The following is a 23,916-nucleotide window of genomic DNA, read 5'->3' on the forward strand; positions in this document are numbered from 1 at the left end:
CTCCCTGTGTGGAGTTTGCATGTTCTCCCTGGGCCTGTGTGGGTTTTCTCCGGGTACTCCAGTTTCCTCCCACATTCCAAAAACATGCATGGCAAGCTGATTGAACACTCTAAATTGTCCTGAGGTGTGCGTATGAGCGTGGATGGTGGTTCGTCTCTTGTGTGCCCTGCGATTGGCTGGCAACCGGTTCAGGGTGACCCCCGCCTACTGCCCGAAGACCGCTGGGATAGGCTCCAGCACCCCCCCCCCCAACCCTTGTGAGGATAAAGCCGATCGGAAAATGGATGGATGGAAAATGTTGGTTTAAGCATCTATGGGGGAGAAGTGCCCTCTTGTGGACATTTTGAGAACTGCAACCAGCCTACATTGTCCAGGGAATAAAATTTCATGAGGCAAATGCAGTTTATGGGTGGATGTCATGAAAAAAAATTTATTGTACATTTGTGCCAAGAAGAGGTGGGCTGAAAGGCAGCGAGTCCAAAAAGACTTCCAGCGCGTGTCGGTACTCCTGCGGGTGGCAACGCATGTGCGCGGCGTGCTTTGAAACCTCCCACTTCCTGCTGTAGACGGCAACGCCCCTGCGCCGCCAACCGGCCACAATGGCATCCAGGACCTCACCGTCACACAGAGCGTCATCCTCGCTGGAAAAAAAGAGTGCCGGGGCCATGACGGGGCTGTTGGCAAACACCCAGATGGCGCGCTGGTACACGTCGGCCGTGCTGGCTTTGAAGAGCCAGAAGTACAACATGGCCGTACTCTTGATGATGCGCTCCAGGAGGGGCACCAGTGTCCTGCCCAAACCTGGGGAACATAGAATCATTCTTTGAATCCAAATCAGTTCAGTTTTTGTATTTTTTTTTCTGTTTAGTCAGCTAAAAAAAAACATTGCCTACATTGACAGGGCGGTACTCAATAAGCCACAGTAACATTTCATAATCTTCAGATGCTAAAGAACATTTGACCGTGACTAGTGTTATATCATTTGTGTTGTGTTCAAAGACCCATTGTTTAAATGGGTTATAACACTGCAACACTAATGCTATTTCCTAGCTCACTCATCGATGGTGTTTCCCATTAGGTGCTAGCATTAAGCTAACAGGCTTTAAGGCAGTTTTGGCAAGTTTCAAAAAAAGAAAACTCAACTGTCTTTTTGTGTCCCAGACTGACAGCAGTGGCTCAACTCGTGGGTAACATGATCCCCAGCAGGTCCTCGTTCACCTGTTGCCCCTTATACCGAGACAGTTTGAGAAACAACTTTGCCTTGCTTTGTACTCTGACAGCTAAAAACCGCTAGAGTCCTGCTCTGCCAGTTGCAAAAAAGATTTTTCTTATCCTACACAGACACTAGAGGGTCACCTAACCTCATCTCATGCGAGCGCTTACTCACCTGTGGCCATGTGGTCCAGGGTTCCGGCGACCAGGCTGTCGTAGATGTGGCCAACGACCCGATGGGGCAGAGTAGCGTGCTTGGCGTGCCCGTGGGCCACGTGGACAAGCACCTGCGCGAAGGTGTAGCCCCCGATGGAAGAGGCGTACACCAAAAGGGGACGCCTGGCTAATTCGGGCGCCTCCAGCACCTCCAATAGCTCCAGCCCGTAGTCCAGCCCCCAGCGGGGCCACAGAAAGTGCATGACGCCGCTCTGCACCAGCAGCACGTCCATGCCCCGCATCAGGAAGGCGTCAAAGTACTTGGCTGCCGCCCCCGAGTGGGCCCCCAGCCACGAGAAGAAGAGGAGGAGGGGGCGAGGCGGGGAGGCCTGTGATGGGATCAGAGTGGCAGGAAGTGGGTCATGGGTGGCGGAGGAAGTGGACAGAGGGTGGCGCGCCCGGTAGTAGGTGATGCCTCTGCTGATGGGCACGCTGGTGAACCTGCTGTCAGGTTGGGGTGGGGGCGCCCCGGTGTTAAACAGCCTATAGGGAAAACAATAGAATTAAAACATGCATGACTGGACTACAATGCAGCATGACCTATTTTTACACCAGCACACAAAACCCTCTAAATATATATAAAAAATACATATGAATATAAATTGAATATAGATATGGGTGTATATTACCCGGTGGTGAGCGGCAGGTTGCCCATGGCGTGTCCGGTTCAGTATTCCCACTGCCGGCTCGTCGTCTTCGTGTCCAGCCGATGGATGCAAGTGTGCAGCCGCGATGGAAATTGAGCCGGCGACTCTCTCTACACCCCCTCCCCGCGACTCTCTTCCACGCATGCGCGCTGCTGCTACCACGCTCCTATGCGCGCTCGCGTCCAAAAACAGTTACTGCGCAAGCATGGACTCCAATCAATCAGTTAAATCAGTTCAAAGGGGACTGCTGCATTTGGGGGACGTTTTTATACTGCATGTCCTGTGTTTACCCTCATGTATCTCTTTTTATTTATAGTCGAGATAAGCCAGTGGAACAGGTTGTGACTGCCTTAGTCTAAATACAGAAACGTGAAGGGCAAAAAGGGCTTTTGACGAGCCGGAATGCGGCGCCGTCAGGTGACTGCAATGCACATATTGGCCACACGACGGAGACAGAGTCACGTTCAATCAGGAAATATGAGCCATGACCTCAGTCATTTAACTCTGGATTCAGGAGGGGGGGGGGGGGGGGGTTCAATGAATTCGTGTCATTGTAATTTTTGATTAGCGCATTGGTAGACATTGAATTTAAAACAAAATGATTAAATACATTGGGGGTAATAAAGACACTGGGTTGAAACTGGACTAAAATGCATTTACTTCATGTGAGAATCATACCAGAGCAACAGAGGGCACTTTGATCAACCCTAAAAAAAAAAGAGAAGTAATTTCCAGAATACATGCACACACGCAAAATTGGGGGGCCTCAAACCTTAATTTCCACCCTGAAGCTGGGACCCTGCTACCCCACCTACTCCACCCTGGGCTTTTCCTTTGGCTCATTGTTTGTGCGGACGCCCGATTGTTCTCGTGGAGAGGGCAAAGAGGGGCGCGAGGAACTTAATGGGCATTGCATTACACAGATGCTTAGCTATTTAGGATAACTAATTGAAGATGATGCAGTGCAAACTACAACCACCAAAAAAAAAAAACATTGTTAGAAATGGGACTTCCTTGTTTAAAAACAACACAATATGTTGTGGCCATTACGAGGCTATAAAAAGAGTCACACTTTCCACAGCGGGGTGAAAAACAATTCAACTTTCTCCGCTATTGTCACGCTAAAGCGGGATGTACGCACACACACACACACACAAACGCACACACACACATTCACGCAACTCTTTGCACGTCCTCCAGCGATTGCGAGTCTTAAGGTCGCCAGTCAGACTGGACCAAGGACATCATGTCCCCAAAATCAGCCGAGAGATTCGGCAGTCAACTGATAAGGCAGGAATATGTGGCAAGGTGCACACGGGGTGCTTGGGAAGTCGAAGTCAAAGTGAAAGGGTTATTTTGCCATAATTGAACAGGACGCATGGACACAAATAAGTCGACATCAAGCTTTGCCAAATTTGTCCGTGCTATTGTTGTGGCCATAAGACCCTCCTGCGTGTTTGCAGGGTAAAAGTGTTGAGAATAGCGATGAGAGTCAAGGTCAAAGATGTCATGAAGCTTGTGATGAAGTGATTGGTGGGCGGAGACAGAAATGGGGGAAGAGCACCCACTCAGGAAATTATGCTTCCCTGGTGTGGTTTCGACTGATTGTTCCTATATTTGGGACATTCCAGCAGATCGCAAGGTCTGCGGAGGATGGGGGGGGGGGGGGGTCTACATAGTTGTCGTGGGTACATTTTAATGACACCGTAAATGTCATATCGTATATTTATCACACCGATAATTTTCTCAACTGAATTTCTTGGTGTTATTTCAATGAAGTAACCCACATTTTATTTTATTACTCACTTTGATTTCTATTCTATGACTAAACTGTAAATGCAACGCTAAACAATTTCAAATGCCTTTGCATGAAAGCGAATGGTCACCTGCTTTGTTTGGGATTTTGCATTTTTACCTCCAGTATTTTATGTAGTGATCTGCTAAAAAAAAATAATAATAATAATAAAGAATGAAAGAGAACATTTTGTTCATGTTTCAAAAGAACGCAATTACAGTTGTTCAAGATGTGTACCTTTAAGAAAACGAGTGATTATTTTTCAATGGGATTCGCGTTTAGAGACCATTAAAAAAAAATCATAGGAATAAAGAAATGAGGCGGTACCACTTTAGGTTTTTTTTTAAATTATTTTAAAGACATTCTAAAGATATATGAGCAGAACTGTACTTAAGATCATTCTTTTTTTTTTCTTTCTCCTCAATAAACGACCTTCAGCAAATGAACAATTTGCTCCCTGAGGTGTGACCAAGCGTCATGGTGATGTGTTTGGCCGTGAGAGGGAGGGGAGGGCTGAGGATGGAGAGCGAGCGAGAGAGAGAGAGAGAGGTTACAAGTCCATGCAGTCGGACCTACGCTGACACACGAGAGAGAGAGAGCCTCTCCTGCAGCACACACACACACACACACACGCATTGCTGAGGTGGTCGGGAATTCTGCAGCTCATTCCAAACATCGGCAGGTAAGCCACTTCGCATTGTGTTTGGCATTCATCTCGACTGCTCAAGAATGCGTGCGCGCGGTGCACGTCAGCAAGACGGCAAAAGGTGCAGAAATCCGAGGATTAGCATCGGGGCTACGGGGAGCACCTGGAGAGTGTTTGCTGAGGTCGCATTTAGCCGTCAGTTGGGGTTTTTTTTCCCCCCCCGAGGTGGTGCAGCGATGGACAGCTTTGAAGGAAATCAACAGGTTTGTTTTTTTTGGTTGGTTTTTTTTGGGGGGGGGGGGTGGCAAGTGGTATAAGGCGTGAGCATCTGTTGGGAGGCGACAGATTAGAACACTTAGGGAATTAATCTTCTTTCAATGCCCTTTTAAGTCACCGGGAGCGGCGCACCACAACATGACAAGGCATTGACACGGCACCGCCGGGGGCTATTTCGGGACGAGACCGCCGGCCCGCGGTCAACGGCAGCGTAGACCGGCTGCGTCCGTTTGTAAACAACTCGTCGTTCATTTTGTTGACAAACGATGCTAGCGTCGCTGCTTCCGAAGAGACAAGTAGAGAAACCATCGACTCAGTCACCCCGGGGGATCGTTTCATAAGCCTTTCGGCCCTTTCACACAACCCATCTAGGCAGCTTTTGCCGAGCTAGCTGTCCTGTGTGCAAGGCTGGTAGCGGTGGATGTTGACCCAAGAATTTGCCAGACTTTGACAAAGCATCAGAAAGCGTACGACCGCCAAGAGTGTCAAGTCACGATGTGGGACGGCGGGGCTGAAGTTGAACCGGGACTTTTGCCCGCTTCCGACATCGTTCCAAGCACATACGTAAAGAGCCAGAGTAATGATGCTCAACCCCGAAAACTCGACTTTCACACCGCATATCCGTGATCTTAAGAAAGGTGACCTGGGATTTAGGTGGGCGGCTGATCAATTCCCAGGTCGACTTAAACCCTCTTGTGTCACATTGCTCTCTTTTTTTTTTCCTCAATCATTACCCACTCCATTATTATTATCAGCAAAGTGGTGCTTCTTTGTGAAAGACTGCCGTAGGGTTCATTAAGATAGTGGAGACGCGCACACATTGGAAAGCCGGGGCAGGGGGGGGGGGGGGGGGGGGGGCGGGGGGTGTTTGCACACTTAACGAGAAGCGACTCCAGTGGCAAATGCAAAGACAATCGGGCAGACCGCGGGCGCAGTTGACTCTCCCGGACTGAGAATGCGACAACGGCGTGTCAAGGATGTCTCGCTCAAACCCTCCGCCGTGCTTCGGCTGCGCTCGCTCGAGCAGCATTCGACCGTGATGGAAGGGAGGCCTGTAAATTCTCACCGGCTGCGCTTTTTCTTTTTTTTTTTTTTACATTTGCTCTGCTGCCTGTCACAGCAGACAATGCTTTGATTTAAGGGGTCGTATTGGGTGACGTGACGAGTGAAAAGGCTGAAGAGAAAAAAAAACGGCACTGTGTGGTGGTGTTTTGGGGGGTTCTTGGTGGCTGAGTCTCTTTTTTTATGACAGGTTAACTAAATGATCATTCTACTTGAACATAGCGAGCTTTCCACTTGGGGTGAGGTGACGTAACCGTAAACATAAGTCAATACAATACAGTGCGTAAAAGACTTTCACGTCAGCGCTTTTGGACAGAAGGCAAAAGGCCGAGACGAGCCGGGGGAGGAGAAGGGAAGGCGACACACTTGGGAAATAACTCGAAGCAACATCAGCTATTGAAAAATCTGCAACTGCCGCGAGTTGCCTATGACCACACACACGCGTACACACAACGGGATGGAGAGTGCAAGTGACATCGAAAAACATCTCGGGTTGGCTTGAATCTTGCACAGATGAGATTCGAAAAGCAGGGTGTGTGGGAAGCGTGAGTTTAACCCCCCCTCCCCAACCCCCGCCTTCCTCCACAGTCATGCTGTGGTCAGGATTAAAGACTTGGAGCTCTTCTAATGGGGAATTAATTTTGTTACGGTTTGAGAATATTGGCATTTCTCTCTCACGCGGACCACATATACACAATAGAGATTTAGAGCCGGCGGGGTGGGAGCAAGAGAAAGGGTGAGTTGGGGGGTTTTGAGGGGGTGTGGGTTGTTGTTCTTGCGGGGGGGGGGGGGGGGGGTGCGGGAGGCGAATTCCTATGGTCCCCTCATCTTTTCGCTGAGGCAACAGTCCAGTGACTTTGAACCAGCATAGAAAAAAAAAAGGAGGTCCCTTAGCCAATTCTTGAGCTATGGACAACCCCCCACCCCCTCCCGCGAGATTTTGAGAAAAGTCTGAGAAGGTAAAGTGTCGTGAAAATAATGACCTCAAGGAAACCACTAATTGACAGAGTCCAAAAAAACTGAAGTGGGTTTTTGCAGGGCGGAGGCTTTTGGGCCTGTAAAGTCCATCAGCTCCGAGGGGCCTGGCAAACAGATTGATGCGGCCTTCTAAAAATGTTCCCCTTACACATGAACCGTTTGTTCTTGTTTTCTAGTTCATTCCTTCAACATGTAACCGATTCACCAAGCAGCGCCGACAGCATGCTTCGCCTCCACCGGACCTTGGCCCTGTGCTTCTGGTGTCTCCTCCTGGTTCGCAAGCAGACCTCCGCTGACGAAGAGGGGCTCTGGGGACCAACGCCTTCCAGGGAAAAGCCACCCCAAAAGAAATACGGCTCTTACTGGTGGACGCCAAGCCTGCCAAAGCTCCCGTCCCTTCCGTCGCTGCCGTTTCGTTTACCTTTTTATCCTGCCGGAGGTCAAAGCGAGACCACGGAGTTGAACGCAACGGGCCGCGAGTTGTCAGACCCGACCGATCGATCCGCATCTGGAGACGGGATCACAACTGAAGCCTCTGCACTTCCCACCGGTTCCACTCGGTTCCTAAGCGGCGCGACCGAGATAAGGACGGAAAGTCTTTCTGCGGCAACATCGCATCCTCCACACGGCAGCGGTGACAATGGCGCTCTTGTTGCAACCTCTGCAACACATATCGGGAATACTCCGAGTCCCACCAGCTCAGGCATGCCGAAACAAAATGGGACACGTCGACACCCACCGCCGAACACAACGCTAGCATTAACAGCGCAGGATGACGGCGAGTTTTTACATACGATGTCGACGACAACGGCAGCAGAAATCACAGTTCATCCTGACAAGACGTCAACAATCCCTGGAACGGGAACCACCTTCCACCCGACTCCCCCCGACACCACAGCAGAGAAAACACAAAACTCGGCAGAAAGTGTCAGCGCTCCGAGCACCACTTTGCGGGTGACCGCCACCATCACCCCCACCAGTGGAAAGCCGACTGCCCCAAAAGCGGAAGGTAAACAAAGTTAAACAAATCAATGGGCGGGGGTGGGGGGGGGGGGGTTGATTGCGCAGAGGTGATCAATCAACAGGCAACGCGTAGAGGTCGGGTCGATCAATGGGCGTTCTCGACATGTTAAAGATGTTGTTGAAGAGCTGTCGACTACTATTAGACACAAGTCCGCATCTCAACTGCATTGTCGAAAGGCTGCAAATTCATCTCTCGCGGCTCACGCAGTGGATACGCTTTCCAATGCCAAAACCGGGTACATTTTTATTTCTTTTTATATAAACTGCTTTCATAAAGGAAATAGTGAAAATGGTTTGCTTTTAACTCATTCAGTACCAGCCAATTCTGGACCATGTCTGAAAAGACGTTTAGAAACGTCTTTGGGAGTGAATGAGTTAAAGAGCAAAGTGACATTGAGGGAACATCCTCTGTCTCTCGTTCTCTCCAAGCCCATTCCCCACCTGTTCGAGACGATATCTACATGCTTAATAATCAGGATATGACCCACCTCCAGGTACAGACACATCCATCATTAGAGATTAGTCTGGAAGCTGATCAGTCGATTAGTCTAAACCTGTGGGGGGGAGGGGAAGCTGGGCTCCCTGAACGTTAAGATAAAAGTGCCCGTGGTGCATTTTTCCATCCCTGACCAAAAGGTAGAGCAGGTTAAAAATGGGAATGGGGGGGGTTAAGACCCTGTGATTGACAGGGTGTGATTGACTGTCCACAAAGTAAGGTTAGATATCAGATGTGTATCTGTTGTTTACACTTCCTGGCACAGCAAAGGGATGCGTTGCTCCCAGGGTGTATCGCCGCAGCAATGTCAAACCTTAGTGTCACTACTCATTGTACAATGTGTCGGTGGGGAGGGGATCACCCCCCCCCCCCGATACGCTAGCATATCAGTATTCCGAGCGCACACTCAGCGAAAGCATCCACAGCTCCAGTGGGACCCTACACGCTCGCCAGCCGCTGTTCACCAAAGCTGAACATGCTCCCACACTTCCCGTCCCGCCTCTCCGCCTTTTGTCGGCTTTGTACAAATCCCGACAACCGCTAAAGCCGCCCTGGCCGCTTTGAAAGCTGAAGCAGGGAAAATTGACAGAACGCTGCTTTAAATGACACGGGATGCTAATCGGACAAGCGTTGCAGTCGCGTCGTTAAAACAAACAGCATAGCCGGACGTGTCCGATGCTGTCGTTTTGACATCTTGGCCAAGACAAGAAGTTGGAGCTTTCAACTCCATATCACCGTGTGACATGACCGGACGCCATCTCTGAGCCACTAAAACAACAAAAGGATGCTAATAATGAATAATTGTTTCTAGATGATCAAAAATGGTGAAACCGAGGCACACGGGCGCGGAAATATCAATGCGACTGGGCGGCGCAGATCCGCACCACACAAGTGCCATGGATGACTGGCTGCATAAAAGTGGAGGCCAGGCTGACCCATTTGACAGAACTGGGTTAAGATACAGAGACCTTCCACTTCCAAGTGCAGCGTAGTGTGGCCAACTATTATTTTGTACGTGTGGGTCATTTCACTCGGAGCTTAAAACGGCTCGTTTCTTCACAGATAAAGCGGATCAGGCGCATGAGGAAGGCGCGGCCCCGGATGGTTCTACGACGGACGTTTCATCGCCGCCAACGTCTCTGCCAGGAGAAACTGGTGAGCTAAGAGTTATGCTCCCTCCCCATCCCTTAAACTGCATGAGTCCAATCTGGTCCGATCCGATGATTAAGGTGCACGTTGAAAATTACGTTTCATCGAACAGCATCAACAAGATAACAATTGAGGAAGCGCCGTCGCATTAAAAGTGCCGCTGCCATTATTGTCTTGCTATTTCCCCCTCACGGGATGCGACATGTACAACTCACGATGTAAATTGAGCTCTGGTGAAATGTGTGTCCCACTTCGCGGGAACAGCTGTAACCCACTTCTTCTTCTGCTCGCTCCAGAATAGCAAAAGCGACTTCTTCTCCAGAAATAGATGTTAAATGTGCCACTTGTTTTAGAGAAACCAATCTGGTTGACAAGTTCAATGTGTGAAGGTGACTTTTGTCCAGACTAAACCTTTTGTGGGACACAATAAGTACGGATGGCCTACTTGCCCCGAGAGGCATCAGCAGGTGAATTTGGGATTCAAACCCCAAAAAGGGATATGGCAGTCCGTCTTTGTTTTTTGTTTTTAGACCACGCACTGCAGATGTGACCGACATGCTCCCACAGGAATGTGTCACGTGACCTAGCGGCGCACAGACCTTAAATTCTGCCATTTATCATTGCGCTGTGGTCCACCAATCTCGGTCCAGACCATCAGCACAGACGCGCACTGACGTGAGTGCAAAAGACAGTAACGTTTTCCATCCATCCCAATCGCCCTGGAAAGCAAATACACAGACCGACACTTTTCTGAGCCACACCTCTTTTATGGAGGTTTGTTTTTCCCCTCTGGTGGCGCTTCCCCCTATATGATGATGTCATCACTGCACTACCGACAACCAAAACATGTTTTTAATCGGGCAAAAACTGTTGAAACTGTTGAAAGACGCACCCAAGCTCCGACAACAGACTAATCAAGTCCGACCGCTGCACCACGTTCCCAGCTAGGGCTGTCGTATTTCCTCCATCTTGACGTTTGCATTACAACCCCGCTGAAATAATACAAAGTCTTTAATGGGGCGAAAAAGGCAACAAGCTGACTGCTTGTGAAAAAGCTCCGTCATTGGAGGACAGTAAAAGCAGATTTCTTTGCGCCTGGGGGCAGGCAAGCACAGTTTAAGCATGATGGGCAGAAGACTTGTCCCAGTTCAAACAAAATGCCGAGCCCACCTAAGGGAGTGTCCCATTTGAAGGCGGCAGCCCATGGGAACATACACAAAGGGACCAGAAAATAAGCGATAAAAAGGTGCGAAGCGTCATGAGATCTGTCATCGGAAATAATAAGTGGGCCTATCTATGCTCCAGTCTTTTAGGTCTATTTTAATGTACATATTTCATGCAAAACAAAACGAAACAAGCCCACAGTGAGCTTGCCTGCATTGCCGGGTTATTATTCTCGAGGTCTGGGGTCCATTAAGGGAGCCTGGTTGTTGATTGTTTGCGATAAGCCTGCGGCAAAATGACGGATGAGCCCGTTTTCGCATAACGGCATCGAATCTCTGCCTCTTCCTACCTCGTCATCAGACTACCAGTTCTCAAACAATTTGGTGCTCGTTTGATTTGTTTTAGTGACTACGGCTGAAAGTTCACAAAACCTTCAAACAGAGACCCGGACGTCAGACCTGACGAGCGGCACCGACACGTTGCTTCCAGACTGCAATAAAGAGCCCGCCGGGGCCCGCAACTTCTCAGGCGACTTGTCGTCGGACATGAAGCCGCAGCAAAACATCACAAGCACAAACAGGTCCAGCGGACCTTCGGCGTTCTCCGCTCCACTCATGTTGGTTCCTTTATACACAGACTGGAACAGCGCCATGGCCGCCTGGGGCCTGGCCTGGGAGGCGCACGTGTATGGTGCCGGTTGTGTCTTTGCGATGCTAACGCTAGCCTGCGCACTCAACCTTCTCTGCTTGCCTCTGCGCTGTCCATCCGGCTGTGGTTATTTTGCTCTGGTCAGCCTGTTCCTGCTGGCCGCCGGGGGTACCAGATCTTTCTCGCTCCTGTACGACGCATACGGCCACCGGGAACGCTTGCCCTCCGCCGAGGCCTCGTTGATGCTCTACGAGGCACCGTTCCCTTGCCTGACGGCGGCGTTCGGCTTGGTTTTCCTTCTGCTTTCCATGCGCTCAAGGATGCAGCTCTCCTACTCGGCCTTCCAAAGACCGTGTTTCTTGGCTTGCTTGGTCACCTTGCACTTCGCCGCTGCTTTCGGACCGGGTACCCTGCTCAACTTCTACCAGCGGAAACCTCCGCTTTGCCTGTTCCTGTCGCTCATCTCCCGTGGAGCATTTGTAGCCCTTGCCACCTTCCTGTCCGCTGCTTATTTTGTGTTCTACGTCTACGTGCGAGCAGACTCCAAGCACATCTACCATCTGAACAACACTTCGCCGACACCGGCCGAGCGATTTAACCGCTGCCCCTTCGCAGAGAGCCGCGACTGGGACCGCGCAGCTGTAACGGTTTGCCTTTCCGCGCTGTTTTGTTTAGCCTGCGCCGGGCTGCAGCTGTACGCGATGCTCAATGCCGCGGGTGTCACCGGGGGAGAGGAAGTCTTCCGCCCGTGGTGCTGGTGGGCTTTTCAATTCAGCTGCAGACTGTGCGAACTGGGCGTTTGCCTCACCTTGGCGCTGGTCGTGGCACAGCCGGTCTACTGCTCCAACCAGCTACCGTCCGCCGGAAGCTGTTGGACTGAACTGCTGGCATCGAAGGCACCCATCCTACCAGGGAACTGCCAGTGGAGTTTAGGGCAGCGTGAGAAACTCGCTATTGTGGACAGGGCGGGCCTCGGTGAAACGGAGAGCCTTCCGCTCTACACCCTCATGGACGATAGGCTGTCTAGCAGTCTAAACGGGCTGGACTTCCTGTACCACAGCAACCGGGCTCTGGCCTATCGAGATCTTGAAGTAGATTTAGACATGAAGGACTCACAGAAACTTGGAAACGGAGCTTGCGGGCAGCCGTCAGGTGCATCTTCATTTGCAAGCGACTCCACGACGGATCTGAGGCCGCCGTCGCCCATCGACCTACGTCGCAGTATCGACGAGGCCCTGTTCAGCGAGGCTCTTTTCCCCGTGAGTCTCTTCAACACAACCACACCTACAGAGAGCAGGGACTTACTAATAAACAACCACTGTGCACTTCCCAGCCTCCGCGACCCCCGCACGGATGATCCCGGCCTTTACCGGACCTCCTCTTGTGCAGACGTTACTTTGAAAGCAGGTGAGATCATAGTCGGGGGTCCTCCATCTCCATCCCTGTCCTCTTCCAGCTGCTCGTCTCCCGAGCGCTGGAGAGGGAGTTCCTCGTTCAGCTCTCAGTATCAAGCGTCCATCGGGGACTCATCAGTAGCCATCTGCCCGAGTCCGGAAACACGAGCTCAGCAGCCGAGCGACCCGCAGAGGCAGTATCAAACGCTAGGCGCCAACTCGCAAGAGAGCCTGGACCTGGATATGTCGTCAGAGGCCGACCGATCTGTCCAGGAGGAGTTTATGAGCGTTTGCAGACAAATCGATGCGGTCAGCATCTGCAGCGAAACCATCGATTTGTAATGGACAAAGACTTGATGAGAGGATTTCATGAGAAGGTGATTTTAAGGGTTAATTTTGACAGAAGCTTTACAAGCGCATGGTAAACTAACACTGCCAAAATAACACATTCGGGCGGAGCTTCCTTAAATGGACATCGGTGAACGTCTACGCGGGTTTAAAGTGCCAAAAACAACGGGTAGCTTTTGAGTTTTACACTTTTTTTTTCTGCCTACTAAGTAAATATACCTGTTTGTAAAGAATAGCCGAAATAACATATCTAATCCGATGATAGATACTGTACAGCAGGTCATGTTTTTGCATTTGTGTATTACTTTGCGCTTATAAAATACTACTGAAGTTCAACTCCGATGGAGCACAACCTGCTGAGGATACAAATGAGCGAGTAGAGCCCTCTGCTGGCCAGTCTCTGAAGATTTTCAACATGAACGGATACCCTGTGCTTACTCATTTCTACACACATATGAAATGCACACAGTTTAATAAAGTGTATTTGTAAACAAATGACGCTTTGCGGCTTGGTTTCCCCAAAAAGACAGCAGACAACAACAGCTTCATTTCTTTATTCGTTTCACCAAATTGAATGGGAAAGCAGCTTGCCCTGAGCAGTGCTTTTTAAAAGGTAAACAGGTGGCGGCCCCCCCCTCCCGGCCCATCAAAAAAATAATTAAAATACTCAAAAACCTAGTCTTCTCCATTCAGTATATAAAAAAAAAAGAACCACAACAAATATGTTCTAACGTCTGTAATATGGGCATCTCTAAGCGTATCTCATCATGTATATATTTTTTTGCACTTTTATTTTGGATTACAAGACTTTGCTCGTCAAGCCAACCCAGTGCTGGGCGAAGTAAACTGTGAGGCCTTAGCATATAAGGCCACATCGAATACTTGACGTAATACAAGACAGCGATTAGAAGCGCAGCGAGTTGTTTGGTAACAGGGTCCTGTGCACCTGTCAAGGCATTTCTCTGGTAACACCAACAAAAAAAAGTCTTAGAAAAACGTGCCAACAAGCAGAACACAAGGTAACAGGCTGGTGGGTTGTTTTCACTCGATTTGGTTTTTGACGTTCCAAAGGAGCACGTATAAATACACTTGGCAGTATGGCTACCGTTACAACAAAGCGGAATAAAAATACAACCGCGTTGGGCTTGTGGAAAAAGAACATGCATATCAAAAACCAATCATTGCTCCATCCCAAAGCCCAGAAGAGACTGTACAGCTTTTACATAAACTCACTCGTGGAAACATACCTGATTATATTCAGGTTTGTTTTGGGTTGTTTTTTTTTGGTCCCGCCGTGTGATATTTGGGCTCATGAATGAGTGGGGGCGGCGCCCGAGGGTGCAAAGTAAACAAGAGAACTCACCCCTGTTAAAATAAACACGACCACAAACGTAGTAGCACAATGCGAGAGTCAGACGTGTCGTCGCGGAACATCTGGAAACCCTGATTTGTCTCGTGCGCAAAGCACCCCACCCCGCTATTCCCGCACTTGATGTTGGTGTAAAGTCGGATGTGGAGAGGAGCTACAGGTGGACATGGCGGTAGAAGGGGTGGGAGGTCTATCGTCATTTAAAATCGTTTGGTCACTTGGTTTTGTTTTTTTTTCCTTCCTTTTTTTGTTTTTTAATAAGGTGGTATGGTGGCCCATCCGCAGCTCAGTAAAGACGCTTCTCGTAACTGTCGAGGTGAGACGCAAGGAAACACAATTAGTGCCCGACGTGCCATATCAACTCTGGTAGTCATTTTGTTTCAATGGTGAGCTGCTGCATTAAAATTCACTCAAGCGCATGCAAGACTCGGCACGGTTGCAAGACCATTTTGTCAAAGCTCTCGAGAGTTGCTATTAGCGAGCATGCTGAAAAGGTGAATAGTCTTCCGCTACTTTTGTTAGCAGCCCCGCTTTGAAGCCATGCTGCGAAGCCCGACATCACATTTTTGAGTACAAGTTCATTTTTTATTTCACCCTGGAAGTATCACGTGACCACTTTGGTTATTATTTGACCCCCCCAAAAAATGTCCTAATTTATCCGTAGAGGGACAACGAGTGGCAATGTTACAATACTTATGGCATTATAAGCACAAATGTGTGTACCACCATTCACCAATAGTTGTCAGACATACGGTTGTGCTCATCAATTTACAAACCACGAGGGTATGTAAACTTATAAGCACAACTGTATTTTGATATTGAATTATTGCCCAACCCTAGAATCTCGTTTCCTACAGTCGTAAAAATGATTTCCGGACTGTTCATGGCCACATACCGGTCACGAGCTTCACACCATTATTCTCGACTATGCTTGGGCGATTTGGTGCTGTCCCTTTCGCTGTCCAGAAATTATTTTTAAAAAATAAATATTTGTTCACTCAAAATGAGAATGATTTCAGTCTGCGAGATTTTACGATCAGGTGCTCAGCTTTATGGTTTCAATGGTTTTAAGCATCAAGCGTACTCGGAGCGTATAACGTTGGGAAAAAAATGCTACTTACGAGTGAAGTCCATGAACGCCTCCTTCCACTTGTGCCGACATGGTTCTCTTCTCAAACTTGAGCTCGCCAGAGTACATCATGGAGCTTGACAACACAGCAAATAGGCGTTTACATGCTGCTGTTGAAGTCTAAAGTGGAGGAAGAATTTGACCCTTTCCTCACCGGAGCACGGAGAGACTCTTGGCCCCGATGTCTTGGCAGCCATGTTGGATACCGGCTATGAGGTACGGTACAAACTTGTGGATGGAACCCTTGTCCTGCACCGAGCCAGACACGCCCTGTGCCACCTTCACTGCATCGCCCTCACTGTTATGTCAGTTAAAGAAAAGAAAAAAAAAAACCACCCATAACTTCTCCTCCTTACAATTGGACTGTAATGTAATGTAACGTCATGCAATACAACGTGGCTTGAGCGCACCTGAAGTAACGTTTTTGGCTGCTGGTGCTCTTCTCCATGGCATCGAGGGAACCCATGCCACGGTACTTTTTGAGCCGCACGCCGTCCGAGAAGAAGTACTCGCCAGGAGCCTCGGTGGTCGCTGCCAGCAGGGAGCCCATCATGACTGCGGCGGGAAAAGACGGGTCATTACTGAGATAAAAAAAGTCAGGTTGAAAACCTGCGTGCTACGCTTGGGTCTCTGACTTGATTGCTTCAATTTTGTCCACCATTATGTGGTGGTACAAGAATAATTCTTTTTTTTTTGCAGCGGGGACATTCTTACCGGTGGATGCTCCCAGTGAGAGTGCCTTGACGACATGTCCCACCGTCTGGATGCCACCGTCAGCGATGACGGGCACGCCAAAGCGCCGGGCATATTCTGCCACCTTGTACACAGAGGTCCCTTGAGGCCGCCCGCACGCCATAACTGCAAACGCCGACAACGCAGTGAATCGCAAGACAAGACGCTAATGATTGCGCGAGGCGTCGCCATGGCAACCCGGGACAGGAAGATAACCGGCATGACCAAGAGCAGTCTCTGGGCTGCGGTTACCACGGGCAACCATGAGAGGGTACATAGAGAACAAAGCGGTATGAATACCTTCCTGTGTTATGCAGATGGAGCCGCAGCCCATGCCCACCCGCAGCGCGTCCACACCAGCATCGATCAGATTCTTGGCTTGCGCCGCTGTCACCACTGGGAAGGAAATGCGTCGATTAAAGCGAGGGGTGGGAAATGAAAGGCCACAACAGTATATATATTTTTTTAACAAGGCTAAAAATCGGCCAGCATGTTAAACAAGCCAATAAGACAAATAATAATCACAATGTTTGACAAAATGTGGGTATTTTTATTATACTACATAATTGTGCATTAGATATTGGGTTTGACTGTGATTTAATAACCAATTAAATCTACCTACTGGCACTTAAGAAACGGAAAGAAAGTTGTTTTTAATTCAGGCTCCGTGGACATACCGTTTCCTCCCACCACTTGCAATTCTGGATATTTCTGCTTGATGTAGTTGATCATGTTGATCTGAAACACTGAGTTGCCCTGTGATGAGTCCTGAAGAGGAAAAATGTTTTTATTTGTATTTAAAGTGTAACGGTGTCTCCCCCGACCCACACCCCCTTAAAAGCACGGCAAAAAGACCCACCAACACCACCACGTCCACGCCCGCCTGCACCAGAAGGTCCAGCCTGTACTTGTCATCATCGCGGGTGCCGATGGCGGCGCCGCACAGCAGCTGCTTACGCGAGTCTTTGGAGGCCAGGGGATAGTCGCGGTTCTTCTTCAGATCCGTCCTGGCGATGATGGCCACGAGCTCGTCGTTGTCATTCACAATGGGCAGCTTGCCTGTTTTGCATCAAGAACGTCAACCAATGACAACAAACTGACCCAGATGAGTATTTTTACCTTTTTTGCTGCGCTGCAGAATGTCGTTTGCTTCTTTCAGCGTGACGCCAGCCGGAGCGACCACCAGCTCATCCCTCTTTGTCATTGCCTTAAACGGCACAAGCAGAAGACTTTTATAGTCTACATTTTCATATTCTAGATGAATCCATGGATAAGATGCATGGGTTCCCAGCTCACACCTCCGCCAAGGGCTTGGTGTGGTCCTTCTCCGAGAGGAAGTCGATATCCCTGGAGGTGACGATGCCCACCAGCTTTCCGCCCATTTTGCCCGTTTCGGTGACGGGGATACCCGAGAAGCCGTGGCGCATTTTAGCCTCGAGCACATCGCCGACCGTCTGGTGCGGGCTCATCACCACTGGGTCCGTGATGAAACCTTGCTCGAATCTCTGAAATTTGAATGGCATGTATAGAAGTACAAATTTTAGAGTAAACTAAAAAAAGATGATCACTGGATTGACGATGACAAGATTAACGCTGGCATACCTTGACCTTGCGGACCTCATTTGCTTGGAATTCCGGTGTGCAGTTGTGGTGGATGAAGCCAATGCCGCCCATTAGCTGTGAAACCAATAATTTTCTTTAAAATTGAATCATCATATTAAAGCATCCACATTCAACAACTTACCGCCATTGCGATAGCCATTGCCGACTCTGTAACGGTGTCCATGGGGGAGGAGATGAGGGGGGCCTTCAATGTGATCTTCTTGGTCAGCGCTGATGTTAAATCCTAACAGGTGAAAAAATATTGAAATAGCTCGTTTCAACGTCCGCGTATTTATGCATATCAGCCACAAGGGGGCGTCATTTCATCTTGGAACAGGAGGTGAATGAGCCAATCGGAGTCTTTCTCAATAACGGACTCCTTTTATCTGCACACTGGCCTCCCACAAGGGAAGGTATCTGTGCGAAAATAACAACAACATTCCTGCCACATGGGAAAGGGTTGAATATATCCTTGTCGGATATAAAGCAGGAAACAGGCAACTTTTCTCACTGCGAAGGTGAGGAGGAGGGTGGACAAGCCACCTCAGACTTCCATTTATAGAGCAATCACTCAGCTGTGAGATTCCAGCTGGGAGATGGGAATATGTGAACATCCGCGCACACTTGCACACCGTACACACACACACGGTCAGTGACGTCTTGGTACAGATTGAGGTGTGGGAGTGTGAGGGGGGGGTCTACTGAAAGCCAGATGTATACTCGTTTTTCTTGTCAGCCGCAAATGACAAGAACCGCGACTTTGAGGCCACAATGGATCAATGACAGAAAGGTGAGGCATCCAAGATTCAGAGCAAGGTATTAAAAGATCAAGATGTCGATTTTGTAAAATGGAAGCAAAGAATGTCTGTCGGCCAATCAAAATGCAGCACTGTCCTGCCATTGTATGGCAATCTTTATTTTCGTATATATGTCTTTGCATAAATGTTACATATTTTAATTGTTTGTTTTTAAAAAATATTTAAAGTGTTTATTACATACGTCGATTTCCATTCAGACAGTATATGTTGACGCCATGAAGAATCGAAATTGTCGTGTCACTGAAAATGTTAACATTGACCAGGACGGTTTGCTTCGAGCAGAACTCTTAGCAGTGCACATGGCGGAGGGTACAGAGATTACAGTTATCCATTAACTAAAAGCTGCAAAATGAAAAAAAAAAAAGCAGTGGAAGGGGGATTTGCTCATAACCCTCCTGAGATTATCTCCCCCCATGGCCAACCGGCTGGGAGAGGTGGGTGAGATGAGCAACGAAGCAGACTAGGGGAGAGCAGGCTGAAGGGAGAGGCATCAAATGTGCAAAAATAATAAACAAGGCTATTTCTGTTTGGCAGTCAGGTCTGAGGTTTGGCATCGTCGAAATGAGTCTGGACGGGGGAATGAGGAGGGACAGACATGACGGCGTACTCACTACTTCGTCTGAGGTGAAGTCAATGAAGCCGGGCAGAATCAGGAAGTCACTGAAAGACAACAAAAAAGGAGAACGTTAGCACAAAAAGTCCAAACAAAACAGTCTTGTCAGAAATTTCCTCAAAACTCATGAGAATGACATATGGAGTACCTAAATTTTTTTCCCCATCGCTGTTCACATCAACTATCATTAATTTTCCACTCGAATATCCACGATCCGCCAATTGAAGTTGAAAAAAAGAGAGTAGTTTTACTCGAGTGTTTTGTAATGTCTGTTCCTAGTTGAATGGCAGTTTACAATGTGACGTTGACATGAACATTATTTTTCAGCTATTTGGGGTGCAGCGAGGCCCTCAAAAACAAGATGGCCGGGCTGGAGTGTTTGTGCCACCACGCCCACAAACATCCGCGTGGAGACCAGCAGGAATTCCAGAAAAGCGTCTGTTAGCAATTAGCCGCCGCAAAGTCGAGCTTTGACACAGCAAAAAAACAAAAATTAAATATAAAATTTTGAATTACCAGTCTGTAAATAAAGTGAAGACTACACAGAGAACGTGCCCTGCAGTCTTTGATTTTTGCCATGCAGGATGACAGTGCATATTAAACAAGAGGGCGGAGCGATGCGGAAGGGATAGCCAAAGGAAAAAAAACAATCAAGCAAAAAGTAAAAAAAATAAATCAGTAAGAGGTGTTTACAAGATTCCTTAAAAATTGCATCCTACAGTAGTAACATGTCCAATTTTCTTTGGTTACATGTCAGCCACTAGCCAATTCTACCCTCAAGCCTGCAAAACATTTTTGCCCATTTTAGGAATTCGCAATGCAATGTGACCTGTGTGACCAACAGTGAGCCCATAAAAACCCTCAAAATTCACAGTATGGTATGGAATCAAGAAGCCGCTCGTGAGTCATATCTATAAATACCTAAAGAACAAATATTTGAATTTATGGCACGACAGGTGATTTTCAGTCCACAGGGCATTGAGTGTGCTTTCTCCTGGAGGCAATTTCTGGACTCAAACCTTCATTTTGAGGTAAAATAACAGCACGCCGGCCAGCTCGTCTTTCCAATAAACCTTTGAGTGGGACGGCTGGAATTTCACGCCCCATGGCCTTTGTCACACACTTTTTGAAAGCACTCCGCTTCCTGTCTCTCCTGCTCTTCACATTATTTCCATCAGGGCTGTCATGTGAGCGACCTCGGTGGACGCCGTGATGTGTGCGATTAAGTCGCTAATGGGAAGCGCGTCCTTAAAAAATCAGCCGATCAATCAAGCGCAGAGATGTTCAGTTGAAACAGCAGTTTCGGGGTACAGTTGTAATCGTTTGCTTTGTTATGTCATGAAAAAGTGACTTGTAAATGATTCGTCATATTGGACGTGATGGAATTTCATTAATGAAGGCAGGCCATGCATAGGCATAGAGCACATGCACAGTGAGAGAAAGCACAGTGGAACCTCCAAAATGTCATTTCAAATGTTATGATGGTAGTTACATGCAAGTCCAAAAATTGTTACTTTTTGGGGGGGGGGGCTCCTGTTTTCTTCAGTGGTTGTCAAGAGAATGAGCTCTTTGTCCAGTTTTGTTACTGGGCCCAAAGAATCCAAATTGCAATGTGGCATTACGCTGACAGCGACATGTGACTTAAACTAGCATCCACTTGCTAGAATTAACGCGTACATAATTCATATTTAAGTCTATGTTCACACTACAGCTCATGCCTGCATGCAACTCGTATCAGATTTTTTTTTTCATGCAGTGTGAACAGTTACTCCCCCCCCCCCCCAAATCTGACCTGGGCCTCTTTCGTAGGTGGATATGTATATGAAGCATCTGCAGCGTGAATGCTCACATCCCCAAAATGTATATCTCCTCCCGCCCCTCTACAATGGCGATATGAGATGATAAAATGAGCCATGTGATGCCGTTTTGTTTTTCTTTTGTGACCGTCACTCGATGTTGCGCTTTGCGCGCATGTTTATTACATCACGGACGGGTTGCCTTCACATGAAAGGTTTTCTTAGAATATACCCAATTTGTTCCGACTTTATAGAGGTTCCATTAAAAGGCCATTGTTCATCCCACACCGACTGGTTCCTGATAAAATGTGCGCTCTCATTCATTGTATTGTCACGGTATGACTGACCTCAAGGATATTCTTCTCGCCTTTTTTTCCCCCCTTGAGCAGGACAACCATGATCATTCCGAGTTTCAAACGGACTTGTTCTACTCACTTGTAAGTCAACCCATCTCCTTTAGAGCATAGCTCTTCAGCCGTTTGACCGTCCGAGTGTTGGTCACATCTGCTGGTTCAGAATGTGTTGGCCATTACAAAGCTCTAAGTGATGACACACGTGTGCCTTTCAAAGCGAGATTTGGGGGCAGGCGCGTTGATGTCTTACTTGTATGTGAGGCCGTCACCGATGGAGAAGAGCTGTTGCGCCGAGAGCCCATCCTCCGGGACGTAGCCAGTGCCGCCGCTGATTAAGTAATCTGCCATGCTGGAAGAGAAAAAAAAAGACATTGATTCAGTGAAGATAATTCACTATGTTACCAGGTATAATGCTCATTAATTTTCCGTTATTATGGTTTTCTCTTTACTGCTTTCTTCCGGCTCGCTACATCGATGTCCCTGCTCATGTCAAACCAATCATAATGATCTGAAATGTTCGCATTTTCTGTGACAATATCAAAATAGTAATTGTTTTATTATGAGCACTCATTTTTTGTTAGGATCACCTGTGGTACTGATATTGCACCAGTTCCCTCAGCTATTCATTGGCTTGACATCTATATACGTATTTAAATTCCTCCCTGAGCTAGTCAATCAGGTCTAAGACGCAACATTCACAACAGAACAAATCCTCCCGCTGTACCCCTTTGAGAAGTTGTTGGGCAGCCGCAGAAGCATCTTGAGGCAGCCAGTCTGTTCATAACGAGCAAGTCAAAAAATGCCTATTGATAACCAAGCACCCACTGTCTCTTGATGATGTCATACATAGAATAAACGCGTTTTGAGCAGAGGATAAAAGAACGGGAAAATGTCAACATTGCAGAAAACGTGACATGGGAAAAATAAAACATACATTAGATGACATCAGCAAATAAGTATGTCGCTGTATGTTTAGGTGTTTTTAAAAACGCCAAGCTTTACTTGAACGACGCTTGCCTGGTGATCTACATTGCAGGCGAGCAAACATTCGCTCCGAAACGTGCTCTTAAAAAGGCTACATGACATGAGATGACGTTTAAATATTAGCTCCAATATCGAGGCCGAATTGAAGGACCGGTCTGTTTGCTTCACATACGATAATATTTGGCTTTCAGTTGAGCAAAACTGCTTCACGGACGAGGGCGTGGACGGTATTTGAGTGTAGGTTAAGCGAGTTCGGTGTTCTGATGCGCAAAGGTGACGATGGGTGATGCTTCGGTCACATTTAGTTCAACACTTGCTTAAGAGGACGTAAGGCAACAGCAGAAAAAAACAGGTATGACATTTAAGTGCAAAAACATGGCCAAACCTCTATGCACATTTTTAGGGATCGCGAGGATTAAATGATAATCATCATACATAGAATAAATAGCAATGTAAATAAAAGGCGTGCTCTAATAATGGCAACACTGCATTCAAATATTATACATGCACTGACGATCATTTGTACGATTTGAATCTTTGTTTCAATCGTCACGTTTGGTACTAAAAGTGCCCGCAGAGCAACTTTTTCCCCGTCATACATGTGGAGACTGAGTTAGCGATTAGCATTAGCAACATGCCACTGTTCTCGAATGTGCGCATGCCCACTGTCTTGCGTCAACTCGCCCGTGTTTTTCTTTTTTAACTTTTTGTGTGCGGGCTAAGGGTTCTCGTTTAACAGGGTGCCGGGCGCCGAATCGCTTCTGAGTTAACCCAAAATTGCACAGCAATCTCCCAGCTTCCTAGTGAAATGTGGAGCGGTGTAGTGAGGATGCTAAGTGGCATGCTAACGTCGGCGTGAGTTTACCTCGAAGAAATGAGAGCAGAAACGTCACCCGTGGCTCCAGAAAGTGAGTTTGGGGGGAGGAAAGTACGGCAAAACTGTGGACTGTTTGCCACTACTCTGTGCCACGGTGCGGGGTTGGATAATCTGTCCCAGTCGCCGCCTTGTTGCATCCCCTTTCCGCGCGGAGGCGTGTTCAATACCGTTGTTCAATACCGCGTGTGCGGTTGAGCTCCCTACGATGCGTGACGTCAGATGTATCCACCTTCGCATGCGTACAAGTGAATGCATTTTTTTAAGCGCTGCCATGGGGAAGGACTGGATGGTCATTTGACATAAAATCCAGACCACCACTTTGACAAGTAGTAAATAAAAATGTAAAATAATGATAATAAAATGGAGGGGAAAAAATACGCCCCCTAGAATCTAAACAAAAATGTCCTATAGACTGAAATGATGATCTCGTCTTAATTTACTCACAAATGGATTTATTCTGAGTGAAATATGGGCCTGTTTTGTGGTCCAGGTAGATACAAGGTTGAATTGTGTACCTTCTGCCATCTGGTGGAAGAGCATCTAATTGTTCTGCTCCCTGGTACAGACAGATGAACCAAGGTGTAGAAAT

General features: G+C 47.9%; 3 protein-coding genes across 18 annotated transcripts in view; 1 reads left to right on the forward strand and 2 right to left on the reverse strand.

Annotated features, from left to right (window-relative positions):
- Positions 1-23,916, reverse strand: part of impdh1b (IMP (inosine 5'-monophosphate) dehydrogenase 1b) — a 97,081-nt gene that overhangs the window by 71,910 nt on the left and 1,255 nt on the right. For 5 of the 13 annotated variants that reach the window (XR_015099384.1, XR_015099386.1, XR_015099383.1 and 2 more), the window contains exons 1-15: positions 23,316-23,532; positions 21,717-21,815; positions 21,549-21,620; positions 19,316-19,364; positions 18,029-18,130; positions 17,887-17,961; positions 17,583-17,789; positions 17,404-17,491; positions 17,144-17,343; positions 16,962-17,052; positions 16,585-16,680; positions 16,267-16,410; positions 15,963-16,107; positions 15,707-15,850; positions 15,545-15,628 (exon numbers count right to left, since the gene is read on the reverse strand). Coding sequence is in view for 8 of the 13 variants with exons in the window: in XM_086103808.1 (XP_085959934.1) it covers positions 14,710-14,731; positions 15,545-15,628; positions 15,707-15,850; positions 15,963-16,107; positions 16,267-16,410; positions 16,585-16,680; positions 16,962-17,052; positions 17,144-17,343; positions 17,404-17,491; positions 17,583-17,789; positions 17,887-17,961; positions 18,029-18,130; positions 19,316-19,364; positions 21,549-21,620; positions 21,717-21,815; positions 23,316-23,464 (1,767 nt within the window). In the remaining 5 variants the exon portion in view is untranslated. Of the gene's footprint in view, positions 1-13,828; positions 14,732-15,544; positions 15,629-15,706; positions 15,851-15,962; positions 16,108-16,266; positions 16,411-16,584; positions 16,681-16,961; positions 17,053-17,143; positions 17,344-17,403; positions 17,492-17,582; positions 17,790-17,886; positions 17,962-18,028; positions 18,131-19,315; positions 19,365-21,548; positions 21,621-21,716; positions 21,816-22,190; positions 22,398-23,315; positions 23,533-23,916 lie in introns of those variants that run through there. The other 8 variants (XM_086103809.1, XM_086103808.1, XM_086103814.1 and 5 more) reach the window with 8 other exon arrangements.
- On the reverse strand, positions 417-5,617 carry LOC147186196 (uncharacterized). The gene is made up of 3 exons (XM_086103816.1): positions 2,058-5,617; positions 1,388-1,911; positions 417-801 (listed from the first exon to the last, which is right to left on the reverse strand). Exons 1-3 carry the CDS (start codon positions 2,081-2,083, stop codon positions 431-433), a joined length of 921 nt encoding a protein of 306 aa, XP_085959942.1. The 5' UTR covers positions 2,084-5,617; the 3' UTR covers positions 417-430.
- prrt4b (proline rich transmembrane protein 4b) lies at positions 4,411-13,732 on the forward strand. 4 transcript variants are annotated; one of them, XM_086103805.1, is made up of 4 exons: positions 4,411-4,552; positions 7,009-7,841; positions 9,414-9,506; positions 11,070-13,732. In XM_086103805.1, exons 2-4 carry the CDS (start codon positions 7,055-7,057, stop codon positions 13,046-13,048), a joined length of 2,859 nt encoding a protein of 952 aa, XP_085959931.1. In that variant the 5' UTR covers positions 4,411-4,552; positions 7,009-7,054; the 3' UTR covers positions 13,049-13,732. The 4 variants fall into 4 exon arrangements, with proteins under 4 accessions (XP_085959931.1, XP_085959932.1, XP_085959933.1 ...); XM_086103806.1 differs by lacking the exon at positions 4,411-4,552 and adding an exon at positions 4,729-4,779; XM_086103807.1 differs by lacking the exon at positions 4,411-4,552 and having other exon boundaries at positions 6,649-7,841; positions 11,070-12,571; positions 12,646-12,811.

This window comes from Hippocampus guttulatus, chromosome 22 (assembly GCF_054856545.1).
Source record: "Hippocampus guttulatus isolate MCC_2025c chromosome 22, RoL_Hgut_1.0, whole genome shotgun sequence".
NCBI lineage: Eukaryota > Metazoa > Chordata > Actinopteri > Syngnathiformes > Syngnathidae > Hippocampus > Hippocampus guttulatus.

Bases quoted from the DNA above. Each gene is read 5' to 3' on its own strand.
- LOC147186196 (XM_086103816.1), bottom strand. From the start codon at position 2,083: ATGGGCAACCTGCCGCTCACCACCGG. The intron at 1,912-2,057 runs GTAATATACACC...TTTTCCCTATAG, and splicing joins AACCTGCCGCTCACCACCGG to GCTGTTTAACACCGGGGCGC. The intron at 802-1,387 runs GTGAGTAAGCGC...TATGTTCCCCAG, and splicing joins CCTGGACCACATGGCCACAG to GTTTGGGCAGGACACTGGTG.
- prrt4b (XM_086103803.1), top strand. From the start codon at position 6,968: ATGTTCCCCTTACACATGAACCGTTTGTTCTTGTTTTCTAGTTCATTC. The intron at 7,842-9,413 runs GTAAACAAAGTT...GTTTCTTCACAG, and splicing joins GACTGCCCCAAAAGCGGAAG to ATAAAGCGGATCAGGCGCAT. The intron at 9,507-11,069 runs GTGAGCTAAGAG...GATTTGTTTTAG, and splicing joins GTCTCTGCCAGGAGAAACTG to TGACTACGGCTGAAAGTTCA.